General features: G+C 43.5%; 1 protein-coding gene across 1 annotated transcript in view; it reads right to left on the reverse strand.

Moving 5' to 3' along the window:
* The window catches only part of SLC18A1 (solute carrier family 18 member A1), a 29,376-nt gene extending 25,354 nt beyond the window's left edge, over positions 1 to 4,022 (reverse strand). The window contains exons 1-3 of the mRNA XM_026671356.2: positions 3,848 to 4,022; positions 2,395 to 2,746; positions 1,643 to 1,701 (exon numbers count right to left, since the gene is read on the reverse strand). Of these exons, the coding sequence (XP_026527141.2) occupies positions 1,643 to 1,701; positions 2,395 to 2,746; positions 3,848 to 3,989 (553 nt within the window). The 5' untranslated portion in view covers positions 3,990 to 4,022. The remainder of the gene's footprint in view (positions 1 to 1,642; positions 1,702 to 2,394; positions 2,747 to 3,847) is intronic.
* Between the last annotated feature and the right edge of the window lie 11,525 nt (positions 4,023 to 15,547).

Consider the following 15,547-nt stretch of genomic DNA (forward strand, 5'->3'; position numbering starts at 1 on the left):
GCTAAATGATTGTAGTTCATTAATTGGTCTGATTTGCCAAAGCAATTCATGAACCTCAATAACTTTATGTGCCAAAACCTGCATTTTTCTGATTTTTTTGTACAATGTTCAGAACAAAAAAGTTATATAAAAGGAAGAAAGAATAAAAATGTATTACATTAGGAGAAGTTTACTTGCAAAAAGTATGTCAAGCCTGAAATTGACACATGTGTAGCCATTTTATTTAGCCTTTTTATATATTCTTTTTCTTTCTTTCTCTTTGCTGCTATTGGGGGAAAGAGTCTCGGTCTTGCCACATTCGTAAGGTGGGAGGAATGGAGATAGAGTTGTTTAGGCTAGGTGGTGTTTCTTCCTGTGGGAACAAAAGCTGCCCTTGCTGAGACGCAGAGGTGGAGTTTGATGACACCAGGCAATGTGGATTTATTTCTATTGGAGAATGTGACTTTCTATTGGAGAATGTAACTTCCAATATTATGTGGTGTAATTTCAGGTTGTGTCAGATCCGGAATTACAACAGACTTTGCCAATTTGATGCTATTCTAAATAAAAGAAATTATTATGGAAGATGGACTTTGCTGTTTTCTTTTTGAATGGATTTCATCACTTGTAAACCTGACAAAAGTGTTATATAGGGGAAAAATTACATACAGCAATGCAGATGAGACGAAATGCATATGCTGGAATTTTCATGTAGATTTTTTAAAAATAAATTGATGGAAGCCTAAGTCAACACTGATTTTATATTGGGAAATGAGAAGTAAAGCAGAAACTGCCAGTTATCCATTCAATAGACCAATTGAGTAATAACAGTCATTTGTAAAATAACAAGAACCAATTTACATTTAAAGACAGTACACTGAAATTCTGGTTACATATTATTTTATTGAATTATATTAGACAAATATCAAGATGAAGCAAACTGAGCTGTTCTAATGTTTTAATCTCCCAGCATCTGTAGTCAATATAACTAAGGCCCAAGATATGGGTTTGGAGACCAAAATATTTGCAGGATTCTAGATTGCCTGCCCCAGAACCAAAACTATTCAATATAGATTATACAAGCATAGAATCATGGGGCTGGAGGGGATTTCAAAGGTCTTCTAGTCCTACCCCCTGCACAAGCAGGAGACCTTATACCATTATGCCATCCTAGTCAAATGTTTGACCAGTCTATTCTTAAAAATCTCTAGTGATGGAGCCTCTGCAACACCGAGAGGCAAACTGTTCCACTAATTGTACTGTCAGAAAATTTCTCCTTACTTCTAGATTGGATCTGTCCTTAACAAGCTCTCATCCATTACTTCTTTTCCTGGCCTTGGTGCTTTGGAGAATAAGTCAATCCCCTCTTCTCTGTGAAATACTAGAAGACAACTATCATGCCCCCACAATCCTTCTCTTGGGCTAGACTTGCCTAGCTCCCTCAAATGTTCATCATACAATTTAACTCTATACCCTTTATCATCTTTGTTATTCTTCTCTGCACACTTTCTAAAATTAAAGAACAGGTTTCTGTATTGTTCACATCTCTATTCTGTAAATCATAGTTGAATGGGGTGAACAAGGAACTGCTGTATTCTACTCCCATGGGTTCAAATCCAGCAACATCAGAGGAAATACATGTTGTATAGGTGTTCATACTTACAGAGTGTAGAGACGAACATAATAACAAATCCAAGAAACATAGGGATATGGTATCCTATCCTACAGGGACAAAAATGTTTCTGAGTTCACTGTACAACACAAGCTACTTCACAACATTTCTTGAATGACTGGGCGGAACGAGGAAACAGAAGATTTCCCTGTATGAGTCTATCGCAGTAGGGGACACAATTTTCATTTCCTGAATCCTTAGGCTGATCTAATATCAGATCAAATGAGATATTGGAGATGCTTTAAAACTGCAAATTGCAGTTGCCTGTTTTAGTTGCCATTATGCATGTCTTCTGACTCTGTTGTGAATCATCATAGAGGCCCTATTGCGAATATGGCAACTGTAACACAGGCTTAAGAAGTAATCTTGAAGAATAATAAGAAAAACTGCAAGATAATAGTCAGATAAAAGAAAACTGGGTCCAGGGCAGAAATGTAATTTTAAAAAGTGTCTCAGACAGGACCCTCCCCAGTTTTTGCTAAGATAACAAGAAGTCCTGCCTTGAGCACGAAGCCAGCTCTTTCTTGGCAAGACTTCAGAAGTGACTTGCCATTGTTTCCTTCCTAAGGCTGAGAATGAGAGACTGGCCTACGGCAATACTAGAAGTCAGAGTCTCCTGTTGCTAGCCTGATGCTTAACCACTAGCTCAAACTAGCTCCTACTGAGTATTTGGAAAGTTTGCAAATTGAGTGTGTTATAATACAGAAAGTCTTTCTGATTTGTTTGTTTAAAAGCTGACCTACCTGTTGGTCAAGGATCCCACAAAGGGATTTGCTATGAGTTGCATCAAAGCTTTTGAGGCAAAGAGGAGACCAACACGAACATTTTCATTTGAAAGAGAGTCCATTCCATCTGCACAACTATTGTCCAAAGCCTCCATGGGGAAAGGAGAGGCAATTGTTCCTTCTTGGCTCCCACTGACACTGGCTAGAGTATCACGGCTTGAGGCTGTCACTGTGATGTTGTCATAGTCCAACAAGACCAAGGTAGAGGGATTAGCTGAGAAAGGCACAGGAACCCTGGGAAGTGTGGCCTGAATTGCAGAGTGGCTGATATTTTTGTATGCAGCATATAGAAATGAAGGGATGATTGGCACTGAAAGAAAGAGAAAACTGAGGCAATATTTCTCCTGCAAAAAAAAGTTTGTTTCTTTGTTTTTATCTTAAATGTATTGCTTTCTGCCTTCTACCAACTGCTTTTTTATCTATGCACACAAACACATACACAGAGGTTCCAACCTTGTCAAGTTTAAGACTTGTACATGGTTGGCTGGGGAATTTTGGGAGTTGAAGTCCACAAGTCTTAAAAGGTTGGACACCCCTAATATACACACTCGCTCTATTGCAGGGCAATCTGATTAGGTTTGGGATGATGGCAGTCAAATACAAACTTGGAGTATAAAGTTGTATAAACTTTGGGATAAACTTGAAAATTTTAGGTGCCAAAATGTACCCTCAAAACTGGGTTTGCCTTATTTACAGATGGACATATCCATAAGTACATCTATTCTACCAGTTCAGCCCGATTCTGGTGTACCAGTAGTGCCGAGGATCAGTGGAGACCGAACTGGTTTTCTCTAACGAGCTGCTATTGGGCCCACTTGCCCATCCAGGCTCCCTTACTGACCTTTATTCCCTACTTTTGAAGCACAGCTGCTTTGCATATCAGCTGCTGAAGCTACAGGGAGAGTGCAGGAGTGCAGGAGGTGAGCAGGAAAGCCTCTGTGCCTGCACAAAGTGAGTGCTTGGTGCGTGTGCACACAAAAAGCCATGCCCACCAAACCGGTGGTTAACTACTTTGAAACCCACCACTGCATATGTTAAACTATAGCATCCATATATTCCATATGCATATACACCTATCTACAGATAAGCAAACCCTTGAATTTTTAACCAATACACTGTACCATGAAAAATAGGGTGTGGCATATCCGCTTATACAGAAGTATATATTGTAACTAATAAGGTTATCTGCTTGTACATGAATATATACAGCAACTAATATCATTTCAACTGGCAGCCAATATTATTTTATTCAGAATGCCCTTGAACGATGTATGAGGAATTCTGGGTAAATTGAATGGATACTATTAAAAAGTGGCTGCTGAAATAAGCTGCTGTGTGAGAGAAAGCAATATAAAAGCAATATAAAAGCCTCCACATTTAGGAAGAATGAGCAAATCAAAACACTACATACCTACGACTGTGAAAAGCATATTGTCTACTAGCAAAGCCACAAACACAACTAGTAAAACCAATTTCCGGGATTCTCTTTCCTCTTTTAACAAGAACCACAGGGAGCATTCAGTTGCTAGCTTAGGAAAGAGTTGAATCTTCATTTTTCCAAGTTTCTTTTCACTGCTTCTTAGAAATTTTTGTGTATCCTGTAAGGGAAAGATTTTAGCAAAATATCCACTCAAACTCCAGCATCAATAATATATCTAAAAGGACAGTTCCACAATTGACTTAAGGACAACCTCTTTTTGAAACCAGTCACAAAGCACAAAACAGCATGCAAAACTTTCCAGAAATGGTTATCAAGTATGTAAAAATCTTGCATTTTATTTCATGCCAGTGAGTTGAGTAATTAAAGATATTGACCTAATTGGGATATCGATTCCCACACCCTTCACAGGTATTCAGACTGCTCTCTCATTCAGTTTTCCAAAACAAAGAATGAAAAAATACAACAGAAAATTCTGTCAGTCAACTGCTGCTCTCTTTACCTCTGATCCAAATTATTCTGAAACATCCATATAAAAGTCTAAAATGATTCCTGAAAGAATCTTCTGAAAAGAGCACATTAGAAAAGAAAAAGGGAAAACAAATATACATACCTGAATGACTGCTAAAGTATCATTTTAAATTTGTTTACTTATTCTGGATCCTGAACGAACATGGAGCAAAATATGATTTTTTAAAAATTAACTAACAATAAGAAGGTTGGATTTCAGCTTCTGCCTTATTCAGTTGTTCTGGTGTGAATCAGACAGTATTATAGCCAAGTACAGACTTACAAACATACACATACACGTATTATTGTTTCTTTGATGCAGTATGAGTTGCAAACTGTTTAGCACGAGCAGTTAGCAGAGGCTTATTCTTTTAGGTTTGATCAATCCCGACAAGCTTATTTTTAAAAAGTTACAAGCAGCAATCACTGGTCTTCTCCATCACCACAGTTTACAAAACATTCAATCACAGAACAATCTCTATAAGTAGAACTTGAAAGTTTGCATGCTAGTTGTACCAAATTAATTCAACTTACTGCATTCTCCTAACATACCCTTTCTTTAAAGAAGGGCTCTTGTAAACCACAGGGGTACCTAAAGTTGAACAACCTAAAAGCATTATCTTTGAATGAGATTTGTATTTTAGAAGTTTCATAATATTATTCACAGCAAAGAGAGATACTGGAAGTTAGTACAACTCATTGGATTTGAGTTTATGCAAGTGTCGAATTACACTTTTAAGCTTCCTTCCTCCCTGCCTGCCTGCCTGCCATTAGGCTTCTAGTGGCCTCGTCAATTTCCACCCTATCATACTTCCCAATATTGAGAAATGGAGTCCTTACCATTCTTGAATATATCACTGATTTTCTTCCTGGTGCTTTATTGCAGTGCTCTGAAAATGCTTTGCCAAGTGAATTTAATGTTCCTTTTTATCTGAAAAGGATATGAGGATCTCTTGACCAGGAAGGCATAATTAATAGCTCAAACATGCCCCAATCAGTTAAGCAGCTCCATGTGCGTCAAAGCTAGGAAAATGGGAGGTAGACTATTGAGATTACTGGCATTAAGAACCGCTTCAAAAATACCCAATTTTAAAGTCAGGGTTTATCATTCAAAAGTACACACTTTTATCCCAACTTAAAGTGGGACAGATAACAAAATCCCATAGGAGTATTCAGGGAACTGATATTCAACATACAATACTCCTTCTCTAGATACCCCTTTCTAAATATTTTTAGCCAAAATTACTGATTTATAGGATTGAAGGGAATTAAACAATCTTATCTTAGACATTCTAGGATTAGCAATCTAAAGTTATCCAGAAACTGCTAACTTACCATATCTAGTTGCCCCAAATAATAAGCGCAGTGGTGGGCAATATCTGGAATATGATGGTTTAATTACCCTTGATCTAGTTCATTCCCTTCTTTGAAGCAACAACTATTCTACCCAATTCATTCTGATACAGTAGTTAATCCAAGAAAAACATGACAGAGGATGTTACATTGGTGGATCGGTCCCAAGGAGAGACGCGAGACCAGTGACTTTCAAGCTGTTTTTATTGAGTGGTAGATCGGCTTGCTTGCATCGGCTCAGCGGTGGCTTATATAGAACTTGTGCCAGGCGCCGCGGCCAATGACAGCTGTCCGAATTTCCCGCGATCGGCTAGGCCAATCGCGGTTGATCCGTAACGGCCAATCAGTGCTGTACACTCAACCAATCCGAACGCTGTGTGTCCTAGCCAATCAGAATACAGGGTTACAAGAATGCAAATACAGAACACCCCTCCCCTCTTGGTATGGTCCTATGTGATGTAGTCCTGTAAGTAGGCGGGGCTCCGTACTTGTCTACTGGACCTGCGCAGGTTAGTTGTTGCTTGATCTCCGACCGGTTTGGTTGGGTTCTGTGTTGCTCCCTGCCTCATCGATGGAACCACCTGGAAGGGTGAGTCGGGCTTTTCGCCATAGCTCCCTCCCGGTTTACTCGGGCTGGTCGAGCTGCTGGCTCTGCTGTTCCCGCCTGGTCTTCCCGGGCTGGTTGAACTTGCTTGGCTGCTCCTTCCAGGTGAGGCTTCGAGCTGATCGTCCGTCAGTGGCTCTGCTGGTGAGTATTGTTGGTTTCCTTTTTGTTGGGTTTGTTTGTTTGATGTTGTGGGGTTTCCCTCTCTTTCTGGGCTGCTGTTTGGGTTTCCCCTTCCTTCTTCGGGTTCTTTGTTTCTGTGTGTCTGCGTGTCAGTTGTATTTCCCGTGTTAGCTCTCGATCTTAGCTGATCGATGTGTCGCTTCCATGCTCGTCCGTTGGTTGTTTGTAGCCGGTACGAGCGGGGACCTGTTATCTGGGTTATTGTTGCTGGTACCCAGAGTGGGTCCCCTGTGAGGTTCCTTGCGTATACTGTGTCGCCCGGTGCGAATGTTCGGTGCTTGCTAGATGAATCGGGGGGGTTTTCTGGGTCGTACGTGAGGTGCAGCCTGTCTAGTGGGGACCTTAATTTCCTCCCCATTAATAGTTCTGCCGGGCTTTTGTTGGTTGTCGTGTTTGGAGTTATGTGTTGTATGAATAGCATTTTATTAATTTTGTCTTGTATTTCCCTGGTTTCGATTTTTTGGATTGTTTTTTTTTTGTAAATTCGCCGCCGGATGTGCTGGCGCTGTCAGTGCATGCCGTATTCCCCGTTCCACTAGGAATTTTTTGAATTCCAGAGCAGTAAACTGGGGCCCGTTATCTGATACAATTACATCTGGGAGGCCGTGGGTTGAGAATAGTCTGTTGAGTTCTTTGATAACGGCCTCTGTGGTGGTAGTTCTCATGTTGCTTACCTCCAACCAGTTGGAGTAAGCGTCTACCGTTATGAGGAAGGTGTGTCCCTTTGTGGGTCCGGCAAAGTCTATATGAATCCTGGACCATGGCCCTCTGGGGGTTTCCCATTCCAGGATTGGGGCGGCGGGAGGGCTCGGCCTGGATTCTTGGCATTGCCTGCATGTTGCCACCCAGGCTTCGATTTGCTTGTCCATCCCTGGCCACCAGGCGTAACTCCTGGCCAGGGCTTTAGTCTTAACGATGCCCGGGTGCCCCTCATGCAACAATTCCAAGACCCTTTTCTGTAATTTTTCCGGGACAACAACCCTGTCCCCCCACAGTAAACAACCCTTTTGAGTGAAAAGTTTTGTTTGTCGGTTTCGAAAGGTCCTGAATTGTTCGTCATCGTCTTTTTCCGGCCACCCCTTCTCCACCCAATTTAAGACCTGCGCCAGATGTTTGTCTTTATTGGTTTCGCGGGCGATGTCTGATGCAGTCACGGGGAGATTGGGTAAGGTCTCTATACTCAGAGTGGACGCGGTGGGTGCTGGGTCGGTGTCCAGGTCGGGCAAGGGCGTGCGGCTCAAGGCGTCTGCATGTGATATTGTCTTACCGGGTCGGTGAGTTAGCCGGTAACTGTAGGCGGCAAGGAATTCGGACCACCTTGTCATTCTTGGGGAGAGCCTTGTTCCCTGCCAGAATCCCTAACAGCGGCTTGTGGTTGTTGATGATGGTGAAGGTTCTGCCGTAGAGGTACTCGTGGAACCTCTTTACGGCGGCGATGACTGCCAGGGCCTCCTTGTCCAGCTTGAAAAGAAGGCGATGGGTGCCTCTTTTCTGTCTGGAAGAGTGTGGCTGAGGATGGCCCTGATGCCGAAGGGTGATGCGTCGCAAGTGACTGCTAGTGGTAGGGCCTCGCTGTACTGGATGAGGACAGCGTCCGATGTGAGTAGGTCTTTAGTCCGGTTGAATGCGTTTTCCTCTCGCCTACCCCAGTTCCAGGTGGCTGTCTTGTCCAGCAGCCTATGCAACAGTTCCGCCGCGGTCGCCTTTTGGGGCAGGAAAACATAATAGAAGTTAATCAGTCCAAGAAACGCCTGCAGTTCGGTTTTATTTCTTGGTCTAGGGGCTTCCTTGATGGCCCTGATGTTTTTTTCCGTTGGGTGGATTCCGTGCTGGTCTAGGAGGTACCCCAGGAATTCGACTTTCTCGGTGCACAGCTGGCATTTTTCTTTTTTGACTTTCAGCCCCGAGTCTTTGAGTTTTTGTAGCACCTCACTTAGACGGCTTTCTAATTGTTTCTGGTTGGTCGCTGACACCAGCACGTCATCAAAGTAGGGCACGACCCCCTTAATCCCTTGGAGTAGCCTCTCCATGAGGCTTTGGAAGAACCCCGGTGCTACGCTGACTCCAAACTGGAGTCTCTTGCAGCAAAAAGCCCCCCGGTGGGTGACTATGGTTTGCGCCTCTGTGGTTTCTTCATCAACCGGCAATTGCTGATAAGCCTGTGCCAGGTCGAGTTTCGCGAAAACCTTGCCTCCCCCCAGTGAGTGCAGGAGGTGCTGTACCACTGGGACGGGGTAGGCACTTTGTTGCAGGGCGCGGTTGAGGGTGGCCTTGTAGTCACCGCAGATTCTCACCGACCCATCTGGTTTGACCGGGGTGACTATAGGGGTTTCCCACCTGGCATGGTCTGTTGGCTCGAGTACCCCTTGCTCGATGAGCTTGTCTAACTGCTCATCGATCTTGGGTCTGAGTGCGAAGGGCACTCGCCGGGGTTTCAGGTGGATTGGGGCAATGTTAGGGTCTAGGCTGAAGGATATTGGGGCCCCTCGGTACTTGCCTAGGCTGCCGTCGAAGACCTCCTGGAAGTCCTTCGCGAGTTGCTCCTCCCAGTCCGCCTCGGTGACGTGGTTGATGCCCGTCACTTCTATTCCCAATGGCACGAACCATTGCAGTCCCAAGAGGCTAGGGCGGTCTTTGTCCACAATTGTCAGGGGAAGTATCTCGGTGCGCCCTTTAAATGCAATCTTAAAGTGTCCTATTCCGACCACGGGAATGTGGTTTCCCTGGTAGTCTTTGAGGATGAGCTTCTGGCTTTCCAGTTCGCGCCTGTGGATGGTAGGCACCAGGCGCTTGATTTCCCGCCATGCAACCATGGAGAGGTAGGACCCAGAATCCACCTCCATTTTGCATGGCTGGTCTTCAATGCCTACCTCCACGCGTACCTTCCGGGCATCCCCGTTTGAAGAGTGGCCGATGACGACCGTTTGGTGGGTTTCTTCTCGTTGTCTGGCCTCGTTGAGACGTCTGTTTCTTCCGTCCCGGCTCCATCGGCTCTCGGCATACCGGTCTCTGGTTCTGGGGGGGGTGCCATCTCGTCCCCGGGGGCTGCCATCTCATAGTTGGGGGTTATGGTTCCGCTTGAATCGGCACACCTTGGCGATGTGGCCCCGCTTGTTGCAATGGCGGCAGATTGCGTCGAGGAACCGGCATTCTGACCATGGATGGTCACCCCCACACCTGGCGCACTGGAACCCCGACTTACGACCTCGCCGCTCGCGCCGATCTCGTTCCGCCTGGAGTCGGTGGATGTCCTCCTCCTCGTCCTTGGTGTCGGAGAGGGAGTCGAGGTCGCCATGATGGGTGGTGGTGGTCGCTCGGCGGCCTGGTTCGGGGTGCTTCTCCGGGGTCGGGGTCGCCTCGGTAGTCGTCGGCCGGTCCGCTGCGCTCGTCTGCCTCATCCGAGCCGCCGACTTCCTGGTAGCCTCCGCTGCGGTCGCTTCGGCGAGGGTGTCGGCAAGGGAGATGTCGCCCTTTGCCATTAGCCGGCTCTGTAGGACCAGGTCTTTGAGCCCCAGGACGACACGGTCTCTCGCAGGGCTTCGTCGATGTCGGTGAAGCCACACATGCCCCCGAGGTTCCGTAGATCAGCCAAGAAGTCGCTGATGCTCTCACCCTCATTCTGGTCCCTTCGGTAGAAGTCGTGCCATCTGATGAGGGTGGGTACAGCGGGTGCATAGTGGCTCCGCAACAGGGGTTCGAGGTCGGCCCAGTCCATTGCCTTCACGTCCTCGGGTTTGGCGAGGGCTTTCGCCATATTAAATACTGCAGGCCCGCAGTGTGTCAGGAACACGGCCCTTTTTTTCTGTCCATTCGCGTCCTTAAGGTTGCTGCTTTCCAGGAACATGAGGAATCTATCGATGTACGATTCCCAGTCCTCTGCAGCCTGGTTGAAGGGTGTGGGTGGCGCGGTGCTGCTGGACATCTTGTCAGTTGCTTGTGCCGTGGTGCCACGTGCGTGGTGGGTCTTTGTCTCACGATCCCACCTTCGTCGCCAGTGTTACGTTGGTGGATCGGTCCCAAGGAGAGACGCGAGACCAGTTACTTTCAAGCTCTTTTTATTGAGTGGTAGATCGGCTTGCTTGCATCAGCTCGGCGGCAGCTTATATAGAACTTGTGCCAGGCGCCGCGGCCAATGACAGCCGTTCGAATTTCCCGCGATCGGCTAGGCCAATCGCGGTTGATCCATAACGGCCAATCAGTGCTGTACACTCAACCAATCCGAACGCTGTGCGTCCTAGCCAATCAGAATACAGGGTTACAAGAATGCAAATACAGAACAGAGGAAAACCACAAAAGGATAAGAGGAAGTATCTGTCAATTTTAAGCCTCATCCAGCTCAAACAATGGATCATATTGTTTAGGAATTCTAAGAGTGGACATACCAAAACATTTGGATAGTTTTGTGTTTGAAAGAACAGCCTTTGACAAACAGATTGTGACAATGCTATTGTTGTTTTTCCAACATAGTTAGGTCTTTTAGCAGCCATTCCAAGAGGAAAAAAGAATGGCAGAGTCTGCATCAGCCCTGCACAGAATCAGCTTCACTGGATTTTACCTGTCCATAATCCACTGGTTTTGAAGTTTCTCAACAGCTTTAAGATGTGTGGACTTGAAGTACATATATCTTCAAGTTCCCAAGGTTGAGAAACTCTATTCCATTCAGCTCAAAGAGCTAAAGGAAATAATATTATTGTATGAGCTCAGCTGAAAAGCCAGCAACCTTTGTCCCCTTCAATCTTCAAACTATACAAGTCCAGCTGGTGCTGAAAACAACCCCCCCTTCCCTTTATATTTATACCACTCACTCTGCACTACTGTTGTGCATAAAAGTTCTATAATACCCTAAAAATTGGCCACTGATTTGGGTCATTTTCCTTTTCCCTCCCCATCTCTTTTTCCTTTTATGCTATTGTTTGCTTTAGAGTGTAAATATAAATGCAGAGGTGGCCTTCCACTCCATCCTTTTATTAACTAAATCCAGAAAAATAAAGAAAAAATAGACACAATTATAAAAGAAGAAAGAAACTAAAATTGGTTCAAATTTGGTTTTTTATATGTACAAACTGGTTATGTATTCACAGGCATATACAGCTCAGTTATATTGATAAATTATTGAATTGTAAATTGATGGTAGCATCAAGGCAAACTGGCTGAAGAGTAGGATGGAAATGCTTTGAATCAATCATCTGAAATCCTTTTAGCTGGGGTGAAGGGGGACAAGCTAGTGCAGTGACTGACGTTAACCAAATGTACACTGAGGAGGGTACCATTGTCATTGCAAATTATAATAGGAGCCAGACACTGTTATTACTCAGATGTTTGATTAGATATCAGCCATAAGAATAATAAATCTCTGAAGAACAAACATTGTTATAAACTGTAGATGAATGGGAAAAATTACCTGGAAGATGACAGCCCATCTGCCCATACAGAGAAACTACATAAATAAATTGAGGGTGGAAATGAATTTGCAAAAAGAATCATATCTAAACATATCCTGCTGATGTGTACATAAGCTGGGTTGCTCTACAGGAGAAGCTGCATTTGAAGAAAACAAAATCATGGCTTACATTATATATTTATCGGTCTGCTTTAAAATAAATATTGTTGTGTGAACCTTATGTGCAATTGCTATTGGTAGGCAGCTCTAAATTCTCTATCTAATTCTTAGATTTGCTCCAGGCATTATACATAGTACTTCCTCTTCATCCTTTCCCATATCAACCAAGGGCTGAAAGAGAACAATTCAGCTTAGGGCAATTGTCAAAGTTTTGACTGACAAACCCAACCAAGCAGGCTCCATTGAAACAGTCCAATCTCTTAATGCAAAACTTTATTGAGTACATCGTTTGGCACAGAATGAAAGCAAAACCAGCTCTGGCTAATACCTGAGGAATTCAATATAATTAAAGTAAATCCCTCCCCACATTAGTTTAGATCACATTGTCCAATTAGATATCCAGGTGCTGGAATGGGAAAACCTCCACACCTCTGACAAACCCTTGCTGAAACATCCTTGGTTCACATGGGACAGTTTCTTGTTATTGTCTGGAATGAACATTCCAATCTCTCCCTCACTTTCCCCCTAGGTTTGTTGACAAGCTGTGAAGCAGTAAAAGTGAAAGCAGCCTGAAAACACTTCGAAGCTTGATAGCAATATTATGGAAGTAATTAATAATGTGCATTAAGGGGGATTAGACAACACTGTGTTTTTGTGTTGTTGTTCAGTCACTAAATTGGATCTGACTTTTTGCGACCCCATGGACTAGAACACACCAGCCCCCCTGTCCTCCACTGTCTCCTGGGTTTTGCCCAAGTTCATGTTCATTGTGTTGATCACATTATCTAACCATCTCATCCTCTGCCATCCCCTTCTCCTTTTGCCTTCAGGCTTTCCCAACATGAGGATCTTTTCCAATGAGTCCTCTCTTCTCATTAGGTGGCCAAAGTATTTGAGCCATTCAGTAGCTGTCCTTCCAAAGAACAGTCACGAGTTAAATTTTCATCTAATTTTTGTCTAATAAAAATAGACAATATTTTTAAAAGGAGTTATATTAATTCTCAGTAATCATGTTATTCTAATTAACTATTAATTTCGAATACGTACATACACACATATGCTAGTTTCTGCAGGACCTGTTTTTATAAAAGAATGTTAAATTCAATTTAGTAACATTTTTTTAAAAAAGTGACTGCTTCAAGTTGGAAAATAATAAAATGGGTGAAATAAATCCTTTGTGTGAGAGTCTAATTGATCAGTTATGCAACGTTCAGTAGCTCCACTTATTGTGATTATTGATGTGCATGTTTTTTTTTAAATTAAATTATGTAATCTGTTCAATCAAAAGGAGAAAGAAGAGGAAAACTATTTTGGACTTAGATATCCATAAGAAAATTATCCTAGCATGATAAATTAATTGGAAATGTGACTATAATTTATAAGCAGCCTGCAATGGTTATAGGTGTGAAGACCTGTCATAGGTCACTTTTTCAGTGCTGTTGTAAGAATGGTTGTAAATCAAGGACAATCTGTATTTTTCAGGCCAAAAGCATGAACATTTATTCCATTGGGATACATTTATGAGTCTGCAACATGCATATATTAATCACTTCTCCAGAGAAAGAAGCAGATGACACTTAGCCAGTTGTTCATATGAAAATTAAGGGAAGTAGGATGATGCTTCATCCTTTCCTTTTCTCTTTCCTTGAATTTGTAACATGGAAGAATTCTACTTGAGTGGGTCAAGCATATAGCTCAAGATCTGAAGGCCTACTTTGAATACAGAAAGTCCTAAATTCAATTCCCATCTTCCTCAAGAAAGTTTCCTACCTAAATCCACTCTAAATATCCTTCTCAACAGGTACAACCCCCATATAACAAAGTAGATCCTTGTCATGAATGAGCATGTAGAATGAGCATGAGAATTATATTCCAATGCTTCTGAAAGGCTTCAAGAGGATGGCTGTAGGAAGCAACATTGACTGATACAATGCACTCCAATGGTGTGACAAGGCATAGGGAAGCTTTATAATCCTATTTGCTTCCACCTGCTGCTAAATGAGATTGAGAAACTCATAGTTTTGTACATATACAAGAGGGGAATCAAGTGCAAAAACACAGTGGAAAAAGAGAAAAGATCTTGCCTTTACTATTAATGCTAGCCACACTAGGAATTTATTAGCAATGGAGAGATCAGTCTTTCCTCAGCTAACAAAGGAAAAAAAACATTTGAGATTTCCAAGGGCAAAAAAAAAAAAAAAAAAAGCTAAGAAAAATTCATGCTGTCAAGACATTATGAAAGAATTCCAGTGATGGCTGTATATCAAATATAAACCCAATTTGTATTCCTAATTCTTATGCTGCTTTCTCCTGCCAGGCAAATGCAACAGACTGAATGACCTTCTCTTCACCCCATTTCCATCTGTCTCTTTTGTTTACTAGCTCTCAGGACAAAAATGTGCTCTGTGCTATTTTTTTGAAACAGTTTTTTCAAACCTGGTAAACTCCCATCAGCCCCAGACAGCAAGTTCTCTGGATACAATAGGGGACTCATTGCCATTGACTACTCTAAGAGAAGGATACTGAGACTGGCAATCACTGCAATAACATGCTTATCTGGCCTTTTCCCACCCCGTTTCTACCTCTACCTGGAGAGCTATTGACATAGACTCTCCTATGGTTAACAAAATTCTAAAACATTTTTTCTCTCCTATTGTTTATATTTTATTTGCAACTGTTTATATTGCTTATAATTCACTTTGAAAGGACTGCTACTAACCTGAGAGGTAGAAAAGGCTATCTTAATCTATTTTACAACATGAGTTTTGCCTTTATTTTCAAGGGGAGGACATGGTCCTTGTTCATTTATTTATAAAATTTATTAGCCATCCATCTTGCCAGTAATTCTCTGAGGCTTACAAGATTAATGCACATCTCCCTGCTCTACAACAGTTTTAAATAGAGCAAAGTCCAGATTGGGAGCTTTGACTTCTCTATGATGTGCAGGTGGCACTTGGAGAAGCCATTCTGCAGGTGCTTAAAAGCCCTTTCATTGTTGTATGATGCAGATCTATATAACACAGGCTAAGTTCAACCACTTTGCAGTATCAGGGATTGTTGGAAACCAACTGTCCCAGCTCTCTGATGCAACTTGATCCCCGATTAAGCTGTGCCTGTCTTTGTAGCACCTGGGATGGACAGAGAACCCTGAGCCCAGTCGGGAGCCTCTCCTCGCTTCTATGGCTTCCAATGCAACCTGTAGACGAGGGAGCTGCTGTTCTGCGCTCTGCACATGCTCAGGGGCAGCTTGCCCGCTTTGCGTCTCGCCCTGCTTTTGCCTGCCCGTCTCCCTCCCGTTTTCCCGGCCCCGCCCTTCAGCACTTTGGCCAGCTCCTCTCCTCCTGCCCCGCCCCTCTCCCTCCTCCCCTTTCCCGGCGATTTCCGGGTTGGCGTGAAAGAGAAAGGCGGAGAGAGAGGTGGGTGACGCAAAGCGCTTCTATCAGCGCCTGCGCAGTCACGCGGC

Source organism: Notechis scutatus, chromosome 7 (genome assembly GCF_049901735.1).
Source record: "Notechis scutatus isolate UNSWTSFEM ecotype Mainland chromosome 7, rNotScu1.2, whole genome shotgun sequence".
In the NCBI taxonomy this organism is placed as follows: domain Eukaryota; kingdom Metazoa; phylum Chordata; class Lepidosauria; order Squamata; family Elapidae; genus Notechis; species Notechis scutatus.